The sequence below is a fragment of the Fukomys damarensis genome, unplaced genomic scaffold, assembly GCF_012274545.1.
Source record: "Fukomys damarensis isolate Sample0158 unplaced genomic scaffold, DMR_v1.0_HiC HiC_scaffold_21, whole genome shotgun sequence".
Taxonomy (NCBI): domain Eukaryota; kingdom Metazoa; phylum Chordata; class Mammalia; order Rodentia; family Bathyergidae; genus Fukomys; species Fukomys damarensis.
In genome coordinates this window covers 29,414,373-29,438,964 of record NW_022900933.1, presented here as the reverse complement: position 1 = coordinate 29,438,964, position 24,592 = coordinate 29,414,373, and the positions used below count along the sequence as shown (strand labels likewise).

General features: G+C 42.6%; 1 protein-coding gene across 10 annotated transcripts in view; it reads left to right on the top strand.

The window, feature by feature from the left end:
- The window catches only part of Foxn3 (forkhead box N3), a 377,946-nt gene that overhangs the window by 204,114 nt on the left and 149,240 nt on the right, over positions 1 to 24,592 (top strand). For all 10 annotated transcript variants that reach the window (XM_033766752.1, XM_033766751.1, XM_033766750.1 and 7 more), the window contains one exon: positions 14,321 to 14,433. In XM_033766752.1, the coding sequence (XP_033622643.1) occupies positions 14,321 to 14,433 (113 nt within the window). The remainder of the gene's footprint in view (positions 1 to 14,320; positions 14,434 to 24,592) is intronic.

Below are 24,592 nucleotides of genomic sequence, written 5' to 3'. Positions count from 1 at the left end.
TGAATTAAATTCAAAACATTTACCTATCTTGGTCGGTTTGACTTTGGGGAAGAACCAGAAAACACGTGGTGCCAGATCTGGTGAAAAGGTGGATGAAGATACACTGTAATTTTTTTTTTTTTTTTTTTTGTACCGGGGATTGAACTCCGGTCCTTGCACTTGCAAGGCAGGCGGCAGAACCACAGAGCCAAATTCCCGGCCCAACTGTAGTGTTTTTATGGGCCTGCATTTCCATTGAGTGACACTGGGCAGCGGCACTCACCACAGTTTTCATCGTGCCTCGTAAAGACACAGAAGTGGCAAGCTTGATGGGATAAGTGTGTTCGAACTGAAGGGGATTAATGGCAAAGTGTCTTTCACTGTAATAATTTTTTTAAAGATTTAAGCATGCAATGTATATTTTGATTGCATTGCACGCATTTCATTGTGTTGTCTTATGTAAGGTTGATAACAGAGCCTTACATAGGCACTTGCTAAGTGTTGATTTTGTACCTATGAGGACTTATCAGAAATGTCAATCCTGTCATCTCTATGATGTGTGGGGCCACACAGGCCACAGAGACCCTGTCTCAAGCATTGAATGGGCTTTAGGGCTGTCTGTTTTGGCAAGTGTCCAGTGTAGTTAATTCCAACATTGGGTGTGAGCTTTCCTCTCATTCATTTTAGAACATGTCTATCAAAGCAGAACTTTTTCTCTGCTTATCCCCTTTAAAAATTTCTCTACTATAACACACAATTAAAGAACCTTCTTCCTGGCAAGTGAGTTCAGAAATGGTGGGCCCCATCTGAGGGGGAGAATGTTATATTGGCACAGACATCTACCAGTTGTCCCACCATTTGGGATTTGGTTTATCTCAGCCCAGCCCTGTGTTCAGGTATGGGAACATCAGCACCTGGCCCTGTTTAGATCTTCTAGGTCATGTACTTGTACCCGTATTCACATATTGGAAGATATTTCTGGCAGGCTGGGTTTTCTCATGTTGGCATTGCAGGAGATCCAGGTTTGAATCCTGGCTCTTGCTTAGTCTTTCAGTGTTTTTATGGCTGTAAATGGCCTTAATAATCCTAGATTCCCTTATCAAGTTGTTGAGGACCACCTGAGATGTTTGATCACCCTTTGAAATTTGCTATACAAACGAGAAGGTGATACTGTGCTTGTAAATGCTCACACGACAGCAACACAAACAGAGAGTTGTTATAATGACAACAATAGTAACTTTTGAGTTTGGTTTTCATCTGAAATGATTAAAGAAAATGTGGGTGTGCACACAGACCAGGATCTATATTTGTGGCAGTCGCATTCAGGGTGTACATTACTTTATCCACTGCAGTGGATGATCTGTAAAGCCTATCGGAGGTATGTGGTATGGTTTTATTGCAACTACATGTTTAGCAGTGGTGTCCTCGAGGATGTGTTTTGGTCTGAGGGCACAGGTTTTTGTGTCACAGTGCTTGCATTAACCTTAGATAAGCTTGAGAACCTCTCTGGGCTGTAATTTTCTTATCAGTAGGGTCATAGTACTCCCCACTTTTTCAGCTTGCTGGGAGAATTAAGTGAAGTAATGTATGTCACATGCTTCTCAGGGTGCTTAGCGCAGGGTTTCTTCTTGGTATTAATGGAATTGCTGCTGGTACTTGATACTACGTTTACCACTGTTACTCAAAATGTTTGCATAGACCCTGAGTTGTAAGATGAACTCTTTAGGTCAAGTCACTCAGCAGTGTCCTGAGAGAGTGTCTCCCACACCTCACCCCCACTCCTTGTGGTACTGGGGATCAAACCCAGGTCTCTGTGCTCATTGAGTACCCCCAACTGAAGCTATACCCCCAGCCCTAAACATTTCTTGCAAAAAAATCTCCACAGATGATCAAGAACTGGCTGGTTTGGTAACTAAAGCATGATCCTTGAAGATGGCTTATAGGTGTCTGTGTACATTCCTGAACAAGGTCCTTGATTTCCCTGTCCCCGTTCTCCCTAGGGAGATAGGTCTGTGACCCCTTGGGAGATCTTCCCACTGTGTGGAATGGAATGGTGGGAAAAATCTGCTCAGTGTGTGCAAACCAGCGATGCTTGGAATCAGCCACTCATAACCCTTGGTGGAGCTTCTCTGTGACGGCCTACTGTTGGCCACCATGCCAGTCTGCACAGTTGTCAGTGAGATGAGCCTGAGAGATCTGTCCGGTGTGTTCCATGCCAGGTGAGCTGAGAGATGGGTCTAGAAACAGATGTACCATCCTTTGCCTGCAGTCTGGCGAGTTCCCCTAGGGTCCCATTCAGCTCTCACCCAAGCTCAGTGCTCAGATGCATACATGCTATGTTGGGTGCTAACCGCTGTGACCCCAGAGGGACAAGATGTGATGGTGGGGCTGAAGACTGAAGCCATTTGGCTTTGAAATACTCTGAAATAGGCCTTCAGGAGATTAAGTGCTGGCCGCGGAGGGCGCAGGTCTGGGAGGCAGCAGCCTGGTGCGGTGCGCCACTGGACAGCTACTAGTTATAGACAGTCAGGCCTTTGCCGCCTTGTTTATGTGCTGGTCGTGGTACTCCCGGGGCCAGGTCAGCCTATATTTTTGGGTAAACTCTGCTCCCTTCATTTTTTTCCTTAGCTCTCTTACTTATGAATCACAAGATTTATTTGTTCTCTATCCCTACCCTCTTTTGCTTTCTCTCCCTTTCCTGGCCCTACCTAAGTCCTGTGTTTCCTTGGCGTTCTGGATTACAGTTTGCCCTGGGGGACCCCTTGTCCTTTTGCCACATACTTCCCTCCCCCTTCTCCAACATGCTAGGGCGCAGCCATCTGCCCCCCATAGCATTTTCTCCATGTCTTTATCGCCACTTACCAGAATGTAAAGAATTATTTGCAGCCAGGTGTGGTGGTGCACACCTGTAATCCTAGCACTCTGGAAAGCTGAGGCAGGAAGATCCCAAATTCCAGCCCAGCCCTGGCAACTTAACCAACTTACTGAGACCCTGTCTGGAAAGAAAACAATAAAAAGAGCTGGGAACATAGCTCAGACAGACCCCATTCAGCTTCTGCCTGGGTCTGGATGGTTTCAGATGTCTGTGTAGCATGGTGCCACAGTGTCATGAATGCCATCTGTGTACAAACACCGTGTGTCGAAGAGTGTCCTTTATTGCTGGAGTACTTGTGTTAGAATTTAGAGGTATTAGAAAGGCAATTTTGCCTTAAAAATTAATCAGGAATTATCCAAATGCTATGGCTAAAAGCTAGATCCAAAACCCAGGACCTTGGGAAAGGCCCTGCAGACCAACAGGGAAGGTGTATCTCAGGTTTTCTATAAAAAAGTGGCTACTCCTTAAAAACCAGGTAACTCAGTGTCCAAGCTGGGGGTATCACTCGGAATGCTTACCTGGCATGTGTGAGGCCCTGGGTTCAATCTCTGGTGCAAAACAAAACAGAACAAAATAACACAACACAACACCCCCAATTTCCTTGTTTTACTGAGAAAGTATGGGTCCTGGTTTTTTTTTCTTTTAAAAGACGTAACTGCAGAGCTCTCTTGCCTGTGTACATCTCCTGTAACTGTAACTTTTACCTGGCCAGGTTCTTAGCAACTTTTAGTTACGGAACTAAGGCGATCAAATTATATGTGCCAATTAGATAAGATCATATTGGAACATTTAAAAATAGATGAGTAACTGGACAACCTGAAGATAAAGTGGCACGAGGTGGCCAATTGTAACATAAGCAAGGGTGTTTGTGTATGTCAGACCCAGTGTGCATTTATTACCTTCTGTAAAACATTACTGCCCCTGTTATCATCTGTAGCATTTTAAAGCAGGTGGCAGTGCAGGAAAGAGTACAAGTTCAGTGTAGAGCCAGCGCTGGCTGCCACTGCCTCCCTCTCCACTTCATATATTTATAAAGTTCTTTAGTGGCTCTTGAACTTTTAAATTAATAAAGTTTTCATCTATGTCAGTATAATGAATGGTGAATTTTTCTTCCTGTTATATTAACTAGCTTCAAGTCAACTTGCCTTTTAAAGTTTTCTTTGTTTTTTTTTTAAAGGCACGAAAAAGGTAGGTTAGTATGCATCTTTGATTCTACCATTTGGTCTCTTTGTCATTTGCTCATGCAATTTTAAGATTGTGCATTTTAAGATGTGTGCAGAGAACTATTACTTAGAGAATGAGGAATAATCCACATTCCAGACCACTTCATCGTACCATTGTATATTTCTTGCATGGCAGGTGACAAGTCAAACCTTTCAAATGTGGGTATCCTAGTTCTTAGCAGGTACATGGCTATGGCAAGTTAATTTATCCACCCATGGTGCCTGATTGTGTGTATGTAAGTAGAAGGTTTGCTGTCACAGAGTATCTTAAACTCATTTGTATTGTTACTTGGCTGTTTGAAGTTGGTATAGCCAGGTTGGTGTTAGAAGTGTATAAGATGATCAGCTTTTTGAATTTCCTGTGTGTTTTGTGCTTTGCAAACATTTGGATTGTTTTCCTTTTTTTGATCTAAAATACAGAGCTTTGCAATAGACACCATCTTTAACAAAATTTTCAGCAAGGAAGATACTGAAAGGTGTAATGTTAAAAATTCAGAAATAAGATGGAGATGGGTACTTACCACTATAAATACTGTTCAGCATTTTTCTCGAAGTTCTGTCAGTGAAATAAAGTAATTAAAACACTGAAAAGAAAAAAAGCAATCTGAATTTTTAAAACATTTTTGTGTCTGCACTCTTTTTTTTTTTTTGTCTGCCTAGGTCATGCTCTGTGGTTTCTGGTTGCCGAGTACTTAACATATTTCCTCCACCCCTTTTTTGGCTAAAGCCTTCCCTGGGAAAGAGTAGCGAAGCTACTTTGGGAAAATCCTATGATTTAGTTGATAAAAACAATCATTTGAAAGACCAGTTCTTTGGCCTTCTGACTTGGAGTATGAGGCTGTGTGTGTGTGTGTACATGCGTGGTGGGTGTGTGTGTGTTTCCTTTATTAGAATTTGCCAATGTAGAGTTTGACAGTATTTGTGAGTAGATATGTTTCGGCTGTTTGGGGGGGGATCATTTTATTACTGATTGCTGTTAGTGTACAAGTTTTGAACTATTCTTGGCAGTTGGGAGAGCATAGTTTAGAGAGTTCAAAAGTAACTCTTTCCAACCCAAACATCCACCCATCTGCCGGCCTTGGTGAGATGTGTGGCTGGGGGCTTGAACCCGTAGAAGTGACATTGACAACTGGCAGAGCAGGAAGAAGAAACAGCTGGATTTTAGGGTAAAGGGGCAGAGGTCCTTGCAAGAGTTCTGGTTGATTCTGATCAGCTGGTCCCTGTGGTGATTCCCACCCCTACATGATTCCCCACAACAGATTTCTCCCAGGGGTTAATTTGGTTTTAGCCAAATCTTGGGATTATTTAGGTGTTAATGCAAGAAGATTATTGATTCTTCCTGCATAGGTTAAGCGCACACACACGCACACACATACAGACGTGTGTGCACACTGCCCAACTTCACTAGAAATGAAGCGTTTCCAAGCCCTATTCTGTGTGCCTTGCTTCCTGGTGAGCATGCCCATGGCACTGTGTGAGCATGTGAGCAGAGTGTCTTCTGAGCCCTGAAACAGCCAGGGGCGGTCACCTCATCACAGAGCTGTGTATCTCGGTATTGCACAAGTGACTTGCTCCTTGTGGCTTCCAGATTTACAGCTTTTAGAACACATATGTGTCTGCTGTTTAGAGGACACGCCACGCCACAAGCCAGTTTGGAATGTTCCCGGGCTGGGATCGCCAGGGATTAGGCTCCCACCCTGATGCAGGCGTGGCTGGTCCTCCCTGCCTGAGGCCCCTGCCCAGAGTTGGAGCCTATTGGCCTGGGGACTCCAGCGGGAGATTATCATCTCTGTTCCATCCTTCCTTCTGCTTTTGGGGAAACAGCGAGTTTAGGTATGTGAAACACTGGAAACTTGTTAGGGAATTGTTAAAAAAAAACCTTTCATTTCTGGAATAATTGCCTATTACAGGAGTGAACAGTGATGTAAATAGCCAAAAATGAGTTGTAAGTAGTGTTCCTCTTTGTTCCTTTTGATTTCCTCTTTCCTGTACTTGGCTAGTTCCTTAGATGATCATTTTAATACTTTCAAATTTTAAGTTTCCCCTGGTGTCTTTACAGTATAAAACACAGAATGTTAGACAGAACCTAAGTGCCTTTAGGACTCCTTGACTTCTGAACATTTTGTTGCAATTCTCCCTCATGCCTTTTGAAGCCAACACCGGGATGCTATGATTATTTGTTAGAATAAGCTCTCTGCCTTTCCTCCCCATCACCCAACTTCTGTACCTTTCTCTGGCAAAGAGGATAATTAAATGGATTAACTTCCTCTTACAGGCTGGGTGTGGAACTAGGTTCACTGTACACATTGTCACCCCAAGAAGCCCAAGGTGACCCTTGGGGAAGAGAGCATCATCTGTAAGAAATAGGTGAAGATGCTGAACTCTGAGAGAGGACAGGTGGTTCCCCCCAGCAAAACAGAGTTTAGCATTATAGACAAGAATTGTACAGGTTAAGTGGCCCTTTGAGAGCTGTGCACAGGAATGCTTTCTGGAATCTTCTCCAGTAAAGCATGGGTGGCTGAGCGTGGTGGCGCTTGCCTGTAATCCTAGCACTTGGGAGGCTGAGGCAGGAGGATGAGGATCGCTGTGAGTTCGAGACCAGCCTGGGCTACATAGTGAGTGCCAGGTCAGTCTCAAGTACGTAGTGAGACCCTGTCTCAAAAAACAAAACCAAAAAAAAAAAAGCATCGGCAGTGCTCTGGATCCTTCTCAGGGGGCAGGAGTTGGTCTGTGGTCTCTGCCTCTCACTATCTTGGAAGATAGAAAGTGTGACTCTGAGGAGAGGAACCCTGCGCAGTGGCTGGTGGGTAGGTGGAGGTATGTGAGGAGAACCCAGTCTTCCAGAGGCTGGTGGAGCCTGGTAGGCAGCCCAGGTGGAAGGGGCGGGGCTGCCTTGAACAGAGGCCATGGGAGCCAACAGGTCCCCTTGAGGCTGGGCTGAGTGTGTGTGCGCGCGTGCATGTGTATGTGCGTGTGTGTGTGTGTGTGTGTGCGCAGTTTTAACACCTTCCTTCCCCTCAAGCCTCATCTTCTCTCTCCTCTGTTGTCCCACAGTCCTTTAGCCAGTTTATGTCATTCTTCACAGTGCACATCGCCTGACTTAGGCATCCTGAGAAAATAGACCCCACCTGTGGTCTCAGCACTCTGGCCAGTGCCTCCTCTTGTCAGCTCTTTCTGCTTGGTATTAAGTGGCCCACTTCAAGAGGAGGTCCAGGAGGCTCCTTTCCTTAGGATATTTGAGGATATTTGATATTTGAGGGGTCTGTGGCCCGATGAAGTCTGGGTTGTGATCTGGTGTTGGTGGGGTGCTGTGGGTGAGTTTTGTGGCAAGAGGGGTATCTGGCTCTGGGGATGTCAGCTCCTGCCCATCCCTGCCATACTCTCTGTATTGCTTCCCTCTTATTCCTGTGCGTTTCCTCCTTCCCCCTTTCATTTAAGGCCAACTGGGCCTCAAGGAGCTTGACAGGAGCTGGGGCTGAGAAGAGCAGGAACCAGAGTGAGGAGAGGAGGAGAGGCTACTCTGGGTGGGGGAACATGCGTGAGGCTGTCCCGGGGAGCTCCAGGAGTGAGCTAAATACCCGTAATGGAAGAAACCTGGGCTGCCCCTAAGACTGCAAGCCTGACTCCCAGATCCTGGGGAAATTTGTGTCTGCTGTGCTAAATGGCACTGGGATGCAAATGCAAGCTCTGGGGTCCCCTGACCAAATGAAAAATGAGTGGAGCTTATCATTCCAGCTTCCTTGTTAGTGCCAGGACCCCTGGGGGCACAAGGCTGTGCCTTGAGGCACAGCCCTCCCTGCTAGGAGACTCTTCCCTCCTGGGAGGCTGGTTCCTTTTCCTGTCGGTCCATCCAGCTTTCATCTCTAAATCAGGCCTGGGTCTTTCCCTGCCCAGAGCATCCTGGAGGACAGAACCTTTCAACTCGGGGAAGGACGGACCTCTGTTAGGCACCCGGGAGCGGTGACACTGGAAGATGATGTGACCGGGAGCCGGTGGCTTCCGGTGGCTTCCGGTGGCTTCCTCAAGGTTCCGCATCCCTCCTGACTTCTGCACCCGGGAGCGGTGACACTGGAAGATGATGTGACCGGGAGCCGGTGGCTTCCGGTGGCTTCCTCAAGGTTCCGCATCCCTCCTGACTTTAGTTCTTTGCTTTGTTACATTTTGGGTCTCCCATTTCCACTCCACTTCAGCCTTAATACATCTGATGCAAAGTGAGCGCTTCCTTTGTCCCAAGGAGAGCAGTGTCAGACAGTGGAAAACAAATAGCACTGTACGATTTTACTTTTTAGATGAAATTCACATCATTTCATAATTTGACAAGTACCTGCTTCATCCGGGCAGGGACTGCATGGTTTGGAGCTGGCTACTTAATATTTTGTTACCTTCGCAGTAATGAGAGCTAATTATTATGTGCCTAGTACAGTATTAATCTTATTTAATCCTTACAACAGTCCTGTGGAGCAGGTATTATTATATCACTCACATTTTATAGACGAGGAAACTGGAGCTCAGGGCAGTTAAGTACCTTGCTTAAGGTCCCACAGTTGGGCAGTTGAAAGCATAATAATTTGCTTTTCGCTGAATTTACGGATGTGAGGGCCTGGCCCCCCTAAATGATAGTGTTGATGATGGCCTGTGTTTAATGCATTCTCAAGGCATAGAATGATGAGCCTTTGCGATGATCTATCGCGATCACATGACTTACGGAGTAGGAAATAAACCCAGGGAAGGAGAGCAAACTGCATATACACAGTGCTTGCACTGGGCAGTAATGGGGAGTACAGGCTGATATATGGTGTTCTTACTGCCAGGGGACTTAGCGCAGCCTCTGTCTCCGAAGTGTCTCTCTGTCTTGTCTAGCAGCACTTGAAACTTTTATCATTGCCCTTTTCCCAGTTGCACAGGACCCAGCCCAAATCCTTTAGCCTCCAAAGATCCTTTACCTGATTCCTTAGTTCTCAAGACTATAGAGCTGTAAGTCTGAACCCTGAGTTGCAGGTATTGAGCTGCAGGCCAGAGGACAGTGAACTGTGGACTTTGTTTTTGTAAATAGAGTCTTACTGAAGCACAGCCGTGTTTTATGTGTTTACATCTCTACTCTTGTGCTGTAATGGCTGAGCTGAGGTGACCTACAAAGATGAAAATATTCCCTCACCTGTTAAAGATAATTTGACCTACACCTACAATAGAGAAACCAGTTGCTATTAAACCTCCAAAGCCAGACCACCTCCGATCTTCCTTTCATTCTTACAAGCTTTTGCTGTAAAGGCGGGGATTGTGAGGGTGTAGCAGAGGCATGACAGGTGGCTGGGTCCAGTAAGTTCTTTCAGTGCCTCAATTGGTAGGTCGTAATAGACTCAAAAAGGTTATGTTCAATAGAATGATGGATTTTCCCAGTCTCCCAGTTTTCAGGGAGTTACTCAGACCAAACCTTTAGTTTTCTTTTTCTTTTTTTCTTTGCCACTTCTAATCCATTGCCAGGCCCACCAGGTTATCCACTCTACAATCTGAACTTGTCCTTCCTACCTCCACTGCCCTCACCTGAGCCAGCGCCCCATGGTCATCTTGGGCCTGGATGCTATAGCAGATCCAAGCATGTGTCTGCAGGACCTCTTACTGCTTCCAGCACATTTATTGTCCACCCAGCACCAGCTTCCTCTCTTTGAACTCATCAGTCTCTATTTCCTTCCCAGCAGGTAGTACCGTCTGTCCTGATTTGGTTTATTTATTTCCTTATCCTACTCACTGTGGTCTTTCCCCCTGTGGAATCCGTACTTCATGAGGGCAGTCACCTCTTGGTGGTGTTTTTATTCCTTAATGTGTCCTCTGCAGTACCTGGCAGGTAATAGTGCCATATAAATGAATGAGTGGACAGACGAGCCCGTGAATGAGGGTGGGTAGTGTTGGACACGTCCTCAGAAAAGGCAGAGGAGAAACAGCAAAAGGTATCATTTCATTTCAGGACTGCGTAACCCAGCTATTCCATTTGGATATGGGTCCTGCCTCATTGTCTGCATTTCCCAAGCACAACTCTGGAGCATTGCACTGAACATTTCCTCCATTACTGCAACCAGCAGGCTTTATTTCCAGAAGTGCTGTTAAAGGAAAAGAATCCTGGAAACCGTTCTCAGACAATATTGACCTGGCTTCCTAGCAAGAAATGCTTGTGACCTTGTGGTCACTGTTACACATATATACACAAACAAATTTCACAATGCATCGCTCTAGAGGTTTTCTATTCTAGTCTGTTCTTTTCAATTCTACTCTGTTCCATTAAAGTGATACTGATTGTAGCTATGACATTAATTTCATGATGTTTCATGGCTCAGTTTGACAGTGTTTGCAGTATGGTATTTTTCCTCGGGAATTCTCAACCTAGCAGAGGATCCAAACTTGAAGTCAATGTCAGGCTGATAAATAAATACCTTAGTACCTGCAGTTCTGGGGTATGTGCACAGACATTGAGCCTGCAGGAGATAGTCCCTGGGTTGAGACCTCTCCAGAGGCCTGGAGGGAAAAATGTTACTTCTACATGTTAGATTTAATTTAGTTGTTGTTATTTAAAAAAAAACCCAGACAAACATTTTCCATTAATCACTTCTGTGTACAATATAGGCTCTTCTCATTTTGTTTTTACTCTTGTGTATTGATTTAAAAAAAAATATTAACAGAGCTGTCTGTTATTCTTTGGGTACTTTTTAATTTAAAAAACATAAAAACTTGGCCTTATCCTTATCTTCTTTCTCATTTTTCCCCCCATCCTATTTTTCTCTGGGGTGGAAAGTACACACACAAAATACATAAGGAAAAAAATATATATAAGTGGACCCCCCCCTTATTATTTTGAATTCCTTAACGCTTAATGGTGCATTCCCCCCCCCGCCCCGCTTTCTGTCTTTCTTGGTACTAGGGATCGAACTCAGGTCCTTGTGCTTACAAGGCAGGGGGCAGAACCACTGAGCTAAATCCCAACCCTAGTTATTTTCATTTTAAAAGGCTGCATATTCTTGTTTTAGATGAGATGCAGGTATTTCTGTAAAAGCTCTGCCTCAAACTTACACATCTGTAATCAAATACGCCCTTCTCTTTCCTATAAGGGACATTCAATGTCATTTTTTTTCTGGCCTTAGAGACTTGAGCACTCTGTCCTTGGATATTTCCATTTTAGAGTTCAAGTAAACCTTTTTTACTATTTGAATCTGTCACATGAAGCCAAAGAGAAAGCTTGACAGTGAGGTAGCCTGCGAGCCTTGGGATGCCCCAAGCTCAGCCGGATTCTTGGCCCTGGAAGATGATCAGAGGCCTTGACGGGATCCCCATGGATGTGTCCCTAAGAGGCATTTTGTTTGTTTTTTCTCTTTGGAATGCTAGCAATTCTGAGTATGAGATATATTGAAATGTGAGTCTGGTTTATTAAAAAAAAAAGTAAACTCACTATAAATTATAAGGCAAAAGGGGTCAAGGTAGGAACCATTTCTTATGATCCAAAGTTTGAGAATATTTCTCCAGCTGATGAGTATTGAGAGTACATTTGGCCGCATGTATTGACCAAATTTGGAATTAAATCTCAGTTTAGTGGTCACCATATGAAGATCTGGTCAAAAGGAAACTTCTAGAAGCAAAAAAAAAAAAAAGTCTTCTAGAAACTTCTAGAGTTTGTTGAGTCAGTGGTGTTGTCTTTCTGAGCAAGGGAGCAGTCACAGTAGCCCGTGCCAGGGGTGTAGGATGCATAGAAGGAAGATTAAGGGAGTGATGGAAATAAAGAATGTTGGACCACTTTATCCTCATTTGCTGGTAACCCCTCCTGTTGGCATTGTTGGAGGAGAACGCCTCACATTGGATTTAATGAGATATTGTCCAGTCCTGCTTCTTCTTTGTTTTTGTCACAGAGGAGATCTTTGTAATGCCACCTGCCTTTCATTGAGTACCTGTAGGTAAGGCCTCATACTTGACTTTTTAACCAGTGAAAGCTGAGACTTTTCTGTGGCACCATGAGTTGTGGCCAAGAGATGCCTGTGTGGCCCCAAATAACCCATTTTCGTTTGGTTACTTCATGGTTTATTCTGTGCAGTTTCTGAATAGTGGCATACCACAATAAATGAGATACTTGGGTCCGGATTAGGAGAAACCACAGTCCAGTTGCTTTGACTTAGGTCTTTTTGGTGTAAGATCAAATTGATACTCTTTAAAGTCACCTTGATAAAAACAAAAGCCTTACAACTGAGATAATCTCACTGTAGAAAGGTTTGCACAGTCAGCTGTGGCCCTTCATGTGGCTTATACCATGCTGGTGTGCATGTGACAAACAGGCCTGTCCCCTGGCTCAGGGCTCCATGGGAGCCTTTGATGCTGGAGTCAGGTCAGCCTCCTGCTGATGGAGGAGGAGCTGGTAGGCTTTGGTGGTTTATTTTACCTTAGCCAAATTTGGTAATTCTTGATCTTCCCAACCTCCCCCTTTTCTTCACTCCTTACCTTTTGACTTTCTTTCAAAAGTGTGCTGCAAAGCTTTTTCTGCAAGAAAAGTAAGAACCAGGGCATTGGTTGCCTGTTTTACTCGGGAAGTCTCATCAGATCCTGTGAACCATTCTGGACTTAAAAATATATGCATAAAGGAAAGGCCACATAGGTGCATTAACTTTTCTTTCTTTCTTTTTTTTTGAGACAGGGTCTCACTATGTAGTTGAGACTGACCTGGAACCCATTATGTAGCCCAGGCTGGTCTCGAACCCACAGCGATCCTCCTGCTGAGTGCTGGGATTACAGGCGTGCACCACCATGCCCAGCTTTGGAGCATTAAATTTTCTAAAGCTGGTATCTTTTAGGTCTTTAACCAGTCAGCTGGTTAAATTTGGAGCATGGTGTTCAACATAAGACAGGTCCACCTGATCCAGACCTGTGTCACGTCAGGCCTCTGCCTGGGGCTGGGTGACTGGCATGGTCCCTTGTGCCAGTCTCTGATGGAGGCTTTGTGCAATTGTATGCCCAGCACACCCCAAACAGTTAATTCCACCTGTGCTGCTGCGTGCTGATGATATTGATAGTATTTTAATGGGTGCTGTGAATGAATAAAGTTTGCAAGAAAAGTGCTTGAACTGATGGCTGAAATATAAAAATTTTTAAAGTTTTGAAAAAGATTTTTAGGAATAATTAATGTTTAATGCTCCTTTCATGGGATCTGCTTGAACACCCACCTCCCCACCTCCAGCCCATGCGAGTGAAATGTTTTTCTTGTTTGCTTTCTAGCCGTTGGAAGACAACATCAGTCTTCCTGTTGTTGTACAGTAGCTGTGAAAATAAGGGAGTATGGCTGAAAGCATGGGGTAGGCGTGGGTTTAGGTAATTTAACTTCTTTTCTTTACAAATCAGTAAATATTTACAAATGACTTTATCAAACAGTTTGGGTACATGCGGTCACTTGAAAGCATGCAGTCAGAGAGTGACTGCCCCTCGGCCTCTTGCCAGTTCCAGTGGGCCCCAGAGGACCTAGGTTTTTTTTTTTTTTTTTTTTTTTTTTAATGTGCTGATTAAGCTAGATGCCTCCAACCAGCCCCAAAGTGGGTCTCTGAGGAAGCTTCCCTCTCTCAATGGAACAGTTATAGAAAATTTGCATTTTAAAGTTTGACTTCTTAAGATTCATTTGTTATAGGCTGGAGCACATTGCTGTGAACTGAGGAATTCAAAAAACAAATATTGAATCCTGGCTTAGGTTTCCCATTGTTGCCTGAGATCCTTTGTTTCTTGGGGAAGATAATTACAGAATTCCATTCCAAGCATAAATGTTCTTTTGTGAGCAAGTTGGAAAAAAGCAAGTGGGTTTTTTTCCATTTTTATAAAATGGTACCAACATAAGGTTGTTTAAAAACATAACTTAAGTTTTAGAGCAGAGATTGAATTTTTGGGGGTATCTCAGCCCTCTTTTTTCTTTAATATTTGCAATCTGACAAAATTAAAGATTTTTAGAAGAGAATACCTGTGTTCTTCAAATTGGAAGCTGAAAGATAAAGGATTCTCATTTTTTGGATAGATTTGATAGAAAGATTATATTATTGTATCAAGATAATTTAGCAAGAACATGTTCATTTGGTCTGTCAAACTTAATATAAGGAAGAATAAAGAGTATGTTATGGTGTTGTATTGTCAGCACAATGTTTAAGTTAACAAATGAGAAGCTTTTAAGAACAATATGGTAACACCATACAACTATTTCTGTATTAATACTTTCCTATTTTAAATTCCTTTGCAGAGTATCGGGAAAGGGTCATTGTGGTGCATAGACCCAGAGTATAGACAAAATCTAATTCAGGCTTTGAAAAAGACACCCTACCACCCACCTCCCACTCCTCAGGCATATCAAAGGTAAGCAATTCAGATTTTTCCTTTTTTGCTCTACTGAAATTGCATTATTTTGGCAGAGACAGGCACTGAAACCAATTTAATAGGCTGTATGAAATTTTTAAAATAACTGCAGCTAAAGGAGAAAGAAATTATGGGTTATTAGGAGGCATATCCATTGTTGTATTTCCTGCAGACCTTACCGCTTCTGCTGCTTCGAAGGGATATGTTTCCAGAAGGCTCCATTGTGGGTAAAATAATGTCTTCCTCGGTAGAGACGTTTACAAAAGCGAGTTGACAGCTTTCATAGCCCTCTGCGTTACCTTTGCTGGAATGAATGTACTAGAGTGTATCAAACAAGTGATTTCGTCTTCCTACACCTGGGCCAGTCTCCACGGATGTTGAGAGAAGTCTTGCTCAGTTGTTGTCATTCCTGGTTTCCATGTAGATGGTGCTCCTGAGTGATAGTTTTGTTGTGGTTACTTGATGTTTGCCTCTTCAAGAACAGCGGAGAACAATGGAGGCCTTTTCCCTCCTCACATGCCCATTTGTTGTGAGACGGTGAGGTCGTGAGTGCCATTTTTACAAATACATAATTGGAGGGTTAAGCAGCTTGTCCCTTTTTAGAAAAGCAATATTAGTGTTAGATTCCAAGAAAGAGCCATAGAACACAGAACCAAATTTAAAAATGGATTTGGTCTATACATTGTGCTTGGATTTGAGGTACATCCCTACCCCAACAAAATTTTAAAAAAAGATGCTTAGAAATATTTCTGTTGTAAATACACAGTTAAGACACAGTATCCTTGGACGACAAGTTCGTGATAATTGGGAATGGCGTGGTATCAGAGATTTCAGGAGTTCTCTAGTCCATTTCTTGGAGATATTTTTCCCCTAAGTCTGATGTTTGTGCTGCAGGAAAGAGCACAGAGTGATTCTCTGAAATGGCATTAATGAAGTTCTTGGGCTTCTCAGTTGAGAAGCATTCCTTCACAGGCCCTAGACAATCAGTCTTCAGCAAGAGACGGGGAGGAACAGCTGGGCTCTGAGTAGACTGCTGTATGTCTGCCTTTGCTAGGCGATTAGCGTGATGGTAGCCATAGCAACCAGAGCATCTCCATAGTAACGCGTAGCCTAGACAGGTGCAGTTGCATCACAAGGCTGTTTGTTGCCTGGCAAAAGGACAGGCCATTAGTACTAAGATATACGCTGTTGCCTTAGAAACAAATAACCCTACATAGCAACTACAGTTGGTTTGCAAGGTTTGGAGAAAAAAAAAAAAAAGGCTGTAGCAGCTTTTGTCTGTGTTCATAAAAATCAGTGGAAGCATACTTTATTTGAAATGACAACTTGAGGTCATATAGCTGTAGGAGATAAAATGGGATTTTCCAAAGCAGCCCAGCTGACATTGTAGAATTGTCCAGAAGGACAGAGCCATATGCTTAGTTGTTTCCCTATAGCTGTAGCCACTCCTAGAATGGAAAAGTACTAGGGTTGGAGTAGAGAATTGTTGATGTGTGAGATTGGTAGGGAACATGACACTGATTGTTGAACTGTTTCCTGGATTCTCGTGTTCCATTGTCATTCTCTTCCCCTGACTCTCCAGACCTCATGGAATATACCTGCCTGCCTTTGCAGTGTGGCCCTTGAAGTGTTTTATATCCCTTTGCTTCTAGCAAGTTAAGTGTTATTCACGGAGTCATATCTGGTTCACTTAGGCCACTATTTTGTTGCCAGATGTGACCCCAAGGGAAACACAGTAATTATTTAATAATTTGAAGGATTATAATAATAATTTGAAGCCCTGGGGTTTGCAAGAAGACTGCATACTCAGATATGAGGTACTGTAAGCTGGCCTTAGCCTAATGACTTCCTTGGATTTTTTTAATATAGCATAAATATGTAGATGAACCAGAGCTTTAATAGTGACAGTAATTTCCAGGGAATACTTCAGATCCTGTCTGTCACCTGCAGTCCCTTTTCTCCCAGTTGACAGAGGTGAGGAAAAGTCTCCATCTCTTGGGTTTCACCTGCGTCAAGGGCACTGGCTGTGGAGTGACAGGTCAGATTGTCTCGTTTCTTTCATGCCTTATCACTACGAGAGCCCCTTTCTTTGCTGGAAACTGTCCTGCTTTCGTGCAAAAACCTAGCATTTGCTTCGGGATCCTCTAGTGTGTGAACTTATTATACTAAATCTACGTGATTATATGGGTGATTATATGGTATTTCTGTGGCTTATGATGATACGATGTTCAGCTCAATTCTAAGCTACTGGCCCACTTGTTGATTGACTCTGGGAAGATGAAAGTGGAACAAAGCAAGTCATTAAATGAGGTACCAAAAAATGCTTAGTTGCCCGAATCTGACTGGTCCACCATGATGCAGGGATCACCTGTCAGCCTTTGTAGGGTTGCTATGAAGGGCTTCTGGGAGGGAAATGCTTGGCTTTCACGGAACTGGTGCTTAGCATGGTAGGAAGGTGGTGATCATACTAGATGGGCAGATATCGCTGCTACTTGTAGGTGTGTGTGGCAAGTAGCACTGAACTGAGCTGCAGGTGTCTGTGAACTGGAGGGAAGACAAGGCATCTGAAAACACTACTCCACGCCGTGTTCACATCCAGTATAGTGCTACATGCTACCGTGGGTTGACTTGTGCCTCTGTTTTTCAATATGCCCTTTTAGATGTTTGTTAGCATGTTACCCTACCCCTGCCTTTTTTTAAAATACCGAATTTGTGAATTGTTTTTAAGTGTAAATTGCTCAGTCACATTAGCCCCTGTGTTAGTTTCCTTGTGCTGCTATAACAGAGTACTGCAGACGAATGACTCAAACAACAGGGATTTATTACCCCCTGGTTCTGGAGGCTAGAAGTTGCAGATAAAGGAGTCGCAGGGCTGGTTTCTTCTGACACTGAGGGATTATCGGGCCCAGTGTCCCCTTGGCTTCCAGTGGCTTGTTGACAATCTTTGGTGCTCTTGGCTTATAGAAGTACTGTCCTCATCTCTCCCTTTACCTTCACATGATGTTTGCTTTCTGTGCTGTCTCTGAACTTGTCCTTCCAGAAAGACATGGGTCATACTGGTTGAGAGATCTGTCTTATTCTAGACCTCATTTTAACTTCTCCAGTGACTTAAGTACTGGCAGATAGGACTTTTAGCATACGAACCTTACGGGGACATAATTCAAGACTTACTCCTCCTCTCTTCTTTAAAGTGAGACACTTTGGTGGTGAAAATATGGAGAAGCAGAAAAAGAATGGTCAAAACACAAAATGATGGGGTATTTCAGAGGGACAAGGGAACCATCCTGAAATTGTTCTCATTAGCCAAGCTGGGACAGTTGGAAAGATGAAGTAAATACTTGTGGCATTATAGTCCAAAGTATCAGGATTTATGAGCCCAGTTTGATGTAAACAAGTGGAAAATGAGAAAAGACAAGTTTCTCAAAGAATTCCATGAAATTTGTGTGGCTATTCCTGGGTTCAGGGTTGGATATAACTACCCACCTCTGAGTGGCTGCACTTAATGACTAAGTGTGAAGTATGAATAGGAATGGGAAGGTAAGTTTGTAGTAGGAAAGCCTGGCAAACACCCCCACCTATCAAAGCTAACATTGTTGGTGACGGAGAGTTGATAGCAGATACCTTTAACATGATGTCACAAGCTTGGCTCATCACTTCCGGGGCTGTGCTACTCAGTTTCCTGTCACCATGACAAAGACCTGAGAAAAATCAACTTGTCAGGAAGAAAGGTTTATATTTTGGCTCCTGTTTTCAGCCTGTGGTCATCAGGTCCTGTCATTTGGGGTCTGTGGCGGTAGAATCTGTCATGATAAGAATACGTGGTGGAGAAGGAGAGGCTGCTCACTTCATGGTGGGTGGGAAGCAAAGAGAGGAGGAGCAGGAGGTCTCAGTATATCCCTTTCAGGGTATGTCCCCCACCGACCCAACTTCCTTCCATGGGTCTCACCTTCCAGTAGTGCCCTAGGCTGACAAGCAAGCCTGTGGCACTCATGGTGCAGCGGGCTCTTTGTTATCATGGAAAGCTCTGAAAGGTTCGCCATCCTGCATGGTTCTTTGGAGGACATAACACTAGTCATCCTTCCCCAAACCTGTAATCTTAGTTTAATGAGTGGGTGAAATGAGTTTATCCTCCAGGACATTGTGTGAAGTGCACGCCCGAGGAGCACTCCTCAAAGCTGTCGTGATTATCACCAACAAGGGAAGACTGAGAACCAGTTAAGGACCAGAGGATGTTCCCTTAAGGAGATGCGATAACTAATGTGATCTGGGAGGGCATGCTGGAATAGAGAAGGACCCTAGAGAAAAACTAGTGAAATATGAATAAATTGTGTGGTTTAGTTCAAAGTAATGTGCCGGCATTGGGTCTTTAGTTATGTGGGAACTCTCACCCATTCCCCCCCACACCCTGCTGCTATTTTTGTACCTTTTCTGGTTGAAACAACAGCAGTGCAGTTCTTAAAGCACAGACTCATTGAGTTTATCATTTATATCAGTTTTACTTATCCAAACCAGTTTTGGTGTAAGAAAAGTGAAATGTGCTTCACCGAGCTATTGCCTTATTTCTTTTTTGTCTCTCACTGTTCCCATACATTGTAAGAGCTGTCTTTCTGGGCCTCTTGCTTTGACACATTCTTGGTGGGATCTTCTGAGCTACATGAGGGGTATCACAGTGACTGGTGTCCCACAACACCTGGAACTTTATTTTTGTGAAATGCCATTCACCTGGCTGTGTAGAGGCCCCATGGTTAAGCTCAGTGAACTAAGGCCAGATCAAGACCAAATCAGCCAGCGTGAGGACTCTTAAGCCTTTGCCTGGGTCAAGCTTGTCCAGGTCCTAGTCTGAATGTAGATGGGAAAAGAGGAGGGAGAGATGTTTTGGATTCCTCCTCTATACCCCTTCAGAAAAGTCCAATTATTAATTGCTATTTTAATATTTAGCGTGCTACATATGCCCCTCCTTCCTAGATACGGCATTTCTCATCAAAGGTTGCATATTTTTATATGTAGATAATGCCAAGGTGCCTACTGATTCTATACTCTGGGTCCCAACTCCACTCCCACCAGCTTTTTAAACGAAATGCCCATTTTCTAATTCTTCTCAGTGTCTGAGGTTTTCCCATGGGTGACCTCAACTTTTATGATTTTGAGATGTTATAGTGGGACATTTAAACATCATGATACTAGGATCTGAGGATTATAGTTGGATGGTGGAGCACTTGCCTGGCCTGTATGACACCTTGGATTCATTGCCAGCACTGCAAAAACAAAAACAAAAACAACAACAACAAAAAAGTTATAATACCAGATTAATGCCCTATAAATTGTTGAACCTATCGTAGCAGTGTTTATAGAAACAGATTCTTGTAAAAGTTGCATATATGTGAATTGCATGGGATAGCCACTAGCACAAAATCAGTTTACAGGAAAACATTTAGATCCTTTTTAACCACGGGTGAGGAACAGGTTCTGTGATGGATCAAACAACGTGGTTTATGGAGTTTCCTGGATGATCAGCTTTTAGAGCATGGAAATTCTAATTTGGGAGCCAAAGCTATTGTAGTTGTATGGTGTGTGTGTGTGTGTGTGTGTGTGTGTTTTTATGGTAGATCCAAAGAAATCCCAGTGCCTTAAGTATGTTTGTCTGTGTAGTGGCCGCCTTAAGCTCTCAATGACAGGACTCTGATTAAGGGGCCTTTGTTCCCCACTGCGCCTTCCTTTTTTTGTTAAAAAACAAAAATCTTTGCTCTAACAGTAACGATGTCTTTTTTGTGTTTTGGTTTAATGTGCCTTCACATTTGTGAAGTTAGGAAAATTTGTAAAGACTTGGGTGATGTAAGGATTTATGTTTTGGCTGACTTTTTCTAAAGTTTGCAAACTATTTCAAGGAAGTTTCTTTTGCTCTCTTTTTTTTTTAAGGAAAAAAAAAATCCCTGGCATTTGAATCTGTCATTTAGCTCTTTATGCTTCTCTTCATTTCTTTGGAGCAATTTAAATGACCCACAAAAAATACATTCTCCAAAGGTTTCAGCCTTTTCAGTATTGAAGTTCTTAATGAACATGGTTGATTTTTAATGGTGACTCAGCAAAAGGTTTTATTTTATCCTGCCTACCACCCTATTTATGTGCTTTGTCTATATAATTCTTTTAATGCCTGCATGGAGTGCCACTGCTAAGGGTGTAGAAGTTGCGTGGCATGGTCATTGCATACTGCAGTAAACTTAGTCCTCAGTCCCCCTATGCCCTTTCTTTGAGCTGGGGATTAAAACCAGGACCTCCAGCATGCTTATAATTCATTCTTTACCAGGGAGATAATCTGTGGCTGAAAGAATGAGGCTGGTAATGGATGATTGGGAAACTCCTGAGTAGCAGGGAAGAGAAGGAAGGTATTTGGGAAACTCATTCTTTTAGACAATTAGAAGTTTTGTAAATCCTTAAAATGTTAAGCTTGTTAGCATAGCAGTGTTAATTCCTCCACTCCAAATGCTGAATTTGCACACAGCCAAGAATAGCTTATTCATTGTTTGGGTAGAATCCCATAATTTTTAAATTTATAAGACATCTTTATTCTAGTTATTCAAAGTGTTGTGCATTTAATAGTTGGCAGAAGAACTGCAAAGCCACAATAAAATCAGGTTTAACTGCATAAGAAAAGTTTAATTGTTAGATCACAGTGTCACTTAGTGTTTTAATTCAGTCGAGTGTAAAAAAGACTGAAAGGGTTTAGATGAGTCCCATCATCATTACACTCATATTTACTTGTACGCAGCATATCTGATGGAAACCACAAGTAGTTTTTTGAAAATCCCTCATATTTAAGACACTTACTTTGGAAGTTTAGGTTTGATTTAAAAGGGTAAGGCATTATATATTTGAAAGATTGTATTTAAACTGTAGCTTTGTGCTTAATTTTTAAAAGTATTAAATTTTAAAAATCAATATGAAGCTTCTAAATTTGTAGAATAGTGTGCTGAAATAATGTGGTAAAATAGATATGGGATTGAATGACAAGATTTTCTAATAATAATACCTCCAAATATATATACTTTGTCAAAAAAATGGAGGAGATGTATAATAGAAAAAGGCTTCAATTGTAAGGGCAGACTCTTTATTTTTAGAAAATACAGTAATGCCCATTTACAGTGTGAACTTTAAAAAAATCCATTAGTTAGCTGTAATTTTATTTTCATATCAAATCATATTATCTATTGATTTTTATTGTATTTCCTGAGTTGGTCTCATAGAATATTTTTGATCTTAGCATTTTACCTTCCATATGCTGTTCATTGTACATTTAATTCTCATTCAATCCTACATTATTTTATTTAAATGGGAAACAGTCCCTGTTATCTTTGAGCTCTTATGTACTAGACATTTCTCATGAATATTGTGCTCATTCATCCAATTTCATTCTGTTTTCACACTGTCTTTGAAAGTTGAATGCTTAAGCAGCATGGCCGATTCTATCTATTTTACCCAGGCTCTGAGTACAACTCAGAGTCTAGAGGGCCATGCATATAGGCTTTGTCTCCTCTTCTGCCCTCTTGAGGTTCCCTTGCCCTCTGGTTTGTGTTTTAATCCCAGAAGTGTTAAGATCTCTTTCAAGTCTACTACTGGTAGACTTCTGTTGATTTAACTCCTGAGATGGTGGATCACAAAGAGGTTCCTTGTTTTTCATGCCTCATGTGAAGAAAGTTGAGGTGTTGATGGATCCAGTAGGGTTCTGGAGTCTTTTCAGCTTTGCTTAGTGTTTGTTTGCTTCTCCAGCCAGCCAGCTGAGGGCCTGTCAGCTTCCTGGTCAGAGCATCTTAGGATTTTCTAGAAAGGCAGAAATATCTGCAAAGCCAGGCTGTTCTGCATCCTGCAGTTGTCAAACCCCTCACCTTCCCACAGGAGAAGAAATGCATCTGTGTATTAGAAATATGAAAGAAATATTTTTTTAAAAGTGCATGTAGTACAATGGAAGAAAAGGGCAGCATTTTTGTTGTTGTTGTTTTGCAACAGTGTGAAAATGGCAGATGTTTTGTCACAATTAAAAATACAAGCTATATGGAGATACCTCAAAGAGCTGGGACAAGAAGTTCCATTTGACCCAACCATCCCTCTGCTGGGTATCTTTCTAAAAGAATTAAAGGAATCATACCACAGTGATATATGCGCACCAATGTTTATAGCGGCAGTTTGTAATAGCTAAAACTTGGAAACAGCCCATTTGCCCATCAGTTGGAAACTGGATAAAGAAGATGTGGGTTTTCTATAAAATGGAATACTACTCAGCTATTAAGAATGAGAAATTAGATTCATTCATAGGAAAATGAATACATATTGAGGATAAACTCCTAAGTAAAATAAACAAGTCACACATATGTAAATATTGAATCGTTTCTCTGGTGTGAAAAGCTATAATAGTACATAAGATCCTAATGAGATAATTGACAATGTGAAATAGGAAGAAAAGGGCTAAAGGTGTAGGGAAAATGGGAAGGGTAGGGGAAAGGTAACAGGAAAAGAAAAAAAATACGAGAAAATGAAAAGATGGAAATAAAGTGTTTGTAAATGGAGAGGGGAGGTGAGGGTGAAGGGAGAGCACGGACAAGGGGAAAAAAGTGAGAACCAAGACCTGTCATGTTAAGGTACAAGATCCCAATAATGAATGTAATTGTACTGTATACCTAAAATGTACCAATAAACTCAATAAAAGAAAACCTACCACTGCCGTGTCTAAGCCTCCCTTTTCTCCAACTTCTGATTACATAAATTCTGTAGACTTTAAAGATTAAAAAGTGAGGGACACAGGTGTGGTAGAACATTCCTGTAATCCAAGCACTCTGGGAGGCTGAGGCAGGAGGGTGGCTAAGCTCCAGCTCAGCCAGGGAAACTTGGCAACTTAGTGAGACCCTATCTCAAAATGAAACAAGAGCTGGGGATGTAGCTCAGTGCAGAAGCCTGAGTGAGATTCAGTCCCCAATACTGCCCCACCCCCCAGCATAAGTAAATAAAAAGGAAGAGGTACTAAGTAGAGGTGAGGTAATATAATTAGGTGGTACAGTGAAACCAGCATTCATAAAAAGTCTGAGGAAACTAGAGCGAGAGAATTGGTTGTTTGTGGGTCTGCAGCAGGTTATATTGATCAAAATGGAACTGTAAGTAGTTGGAGATAATATTAATAAAGGCGAAAGTTTGACATTATGACCACTTTCAGTATGGATCAGACTTCTAAGGAAAGAGCCTGCCTGCCTGCCTGCCTGGCAAAGGGATCTTCTTTACTGTTGAAGAGCTGGGGATTAGTAGCCTGGAGAAGACCACCTTAAGATAAACACACTGGCCATCTTCATTAGTAGGAAGGATTAGTCACCTAGGAAATAAGAATTACAGAAAGATTTGGGTTCATTTTAGAAGAAAGACCTGTAACGGGCCAGCAGCTAACCCTGTGCCAGACACATATCCGAAGCTGGGTGAATGCTTGGGTCGAAGGTTGGATGGACTGACAAAGGGATAAAAGCAGGATCAGCTACCCCTGGAGGTGCTGGTCAAGACTTGACAGTCAGCTGCCTGGCTTGCCCGAGTGAGCTTTAACTATTGCTGGAGAATTGTAGCATTTTCCTTCCTGCGATTTGGGGTGTTCTGTTTCTAAGTCTGTTGAGCTGCTGTGAGAGCCAGTGTGTATCCGTTGGCAGCCTGTGATTGCAGCTCTCCCAACCCTCAGTGGAAGATGGAAACAAAACATAAGGGGCGGTTTGCATGGCTTGGTTACTTAGAAGTTAAAGGTCAGGCTCTTCTCTAGAAATTAAGCCCCAATACGGAGACCAGGATGGGACTAATGTAGTCACTCTTCATTCTGTGTCATCCAGCTCTTTGATTCCTGCCCTGCAATTACCTCTCTTGTTTTAGTGACACTTCTTTGTATTTCCTTCCGTGTGAATAAAATTATCACTGCAGTGTTTTGCCAAGCAGAAGATCATTTCCAAAAGCTGTCCATCAAATCATCCAGACCTCCCTCCTATTGTTTACCCACTGAATTAATGAGAACAACACCCACCCTTTGTATTAACCTCCTCAGAAGAGCCAAACTGGTGTCTTTGTTCTGTAGAATCACATGTTTTTGGCCAGTGTCTGTGATCACATTTTTAACCTTTTTTTTTTTTTTTTTTGTTCCTTTGCC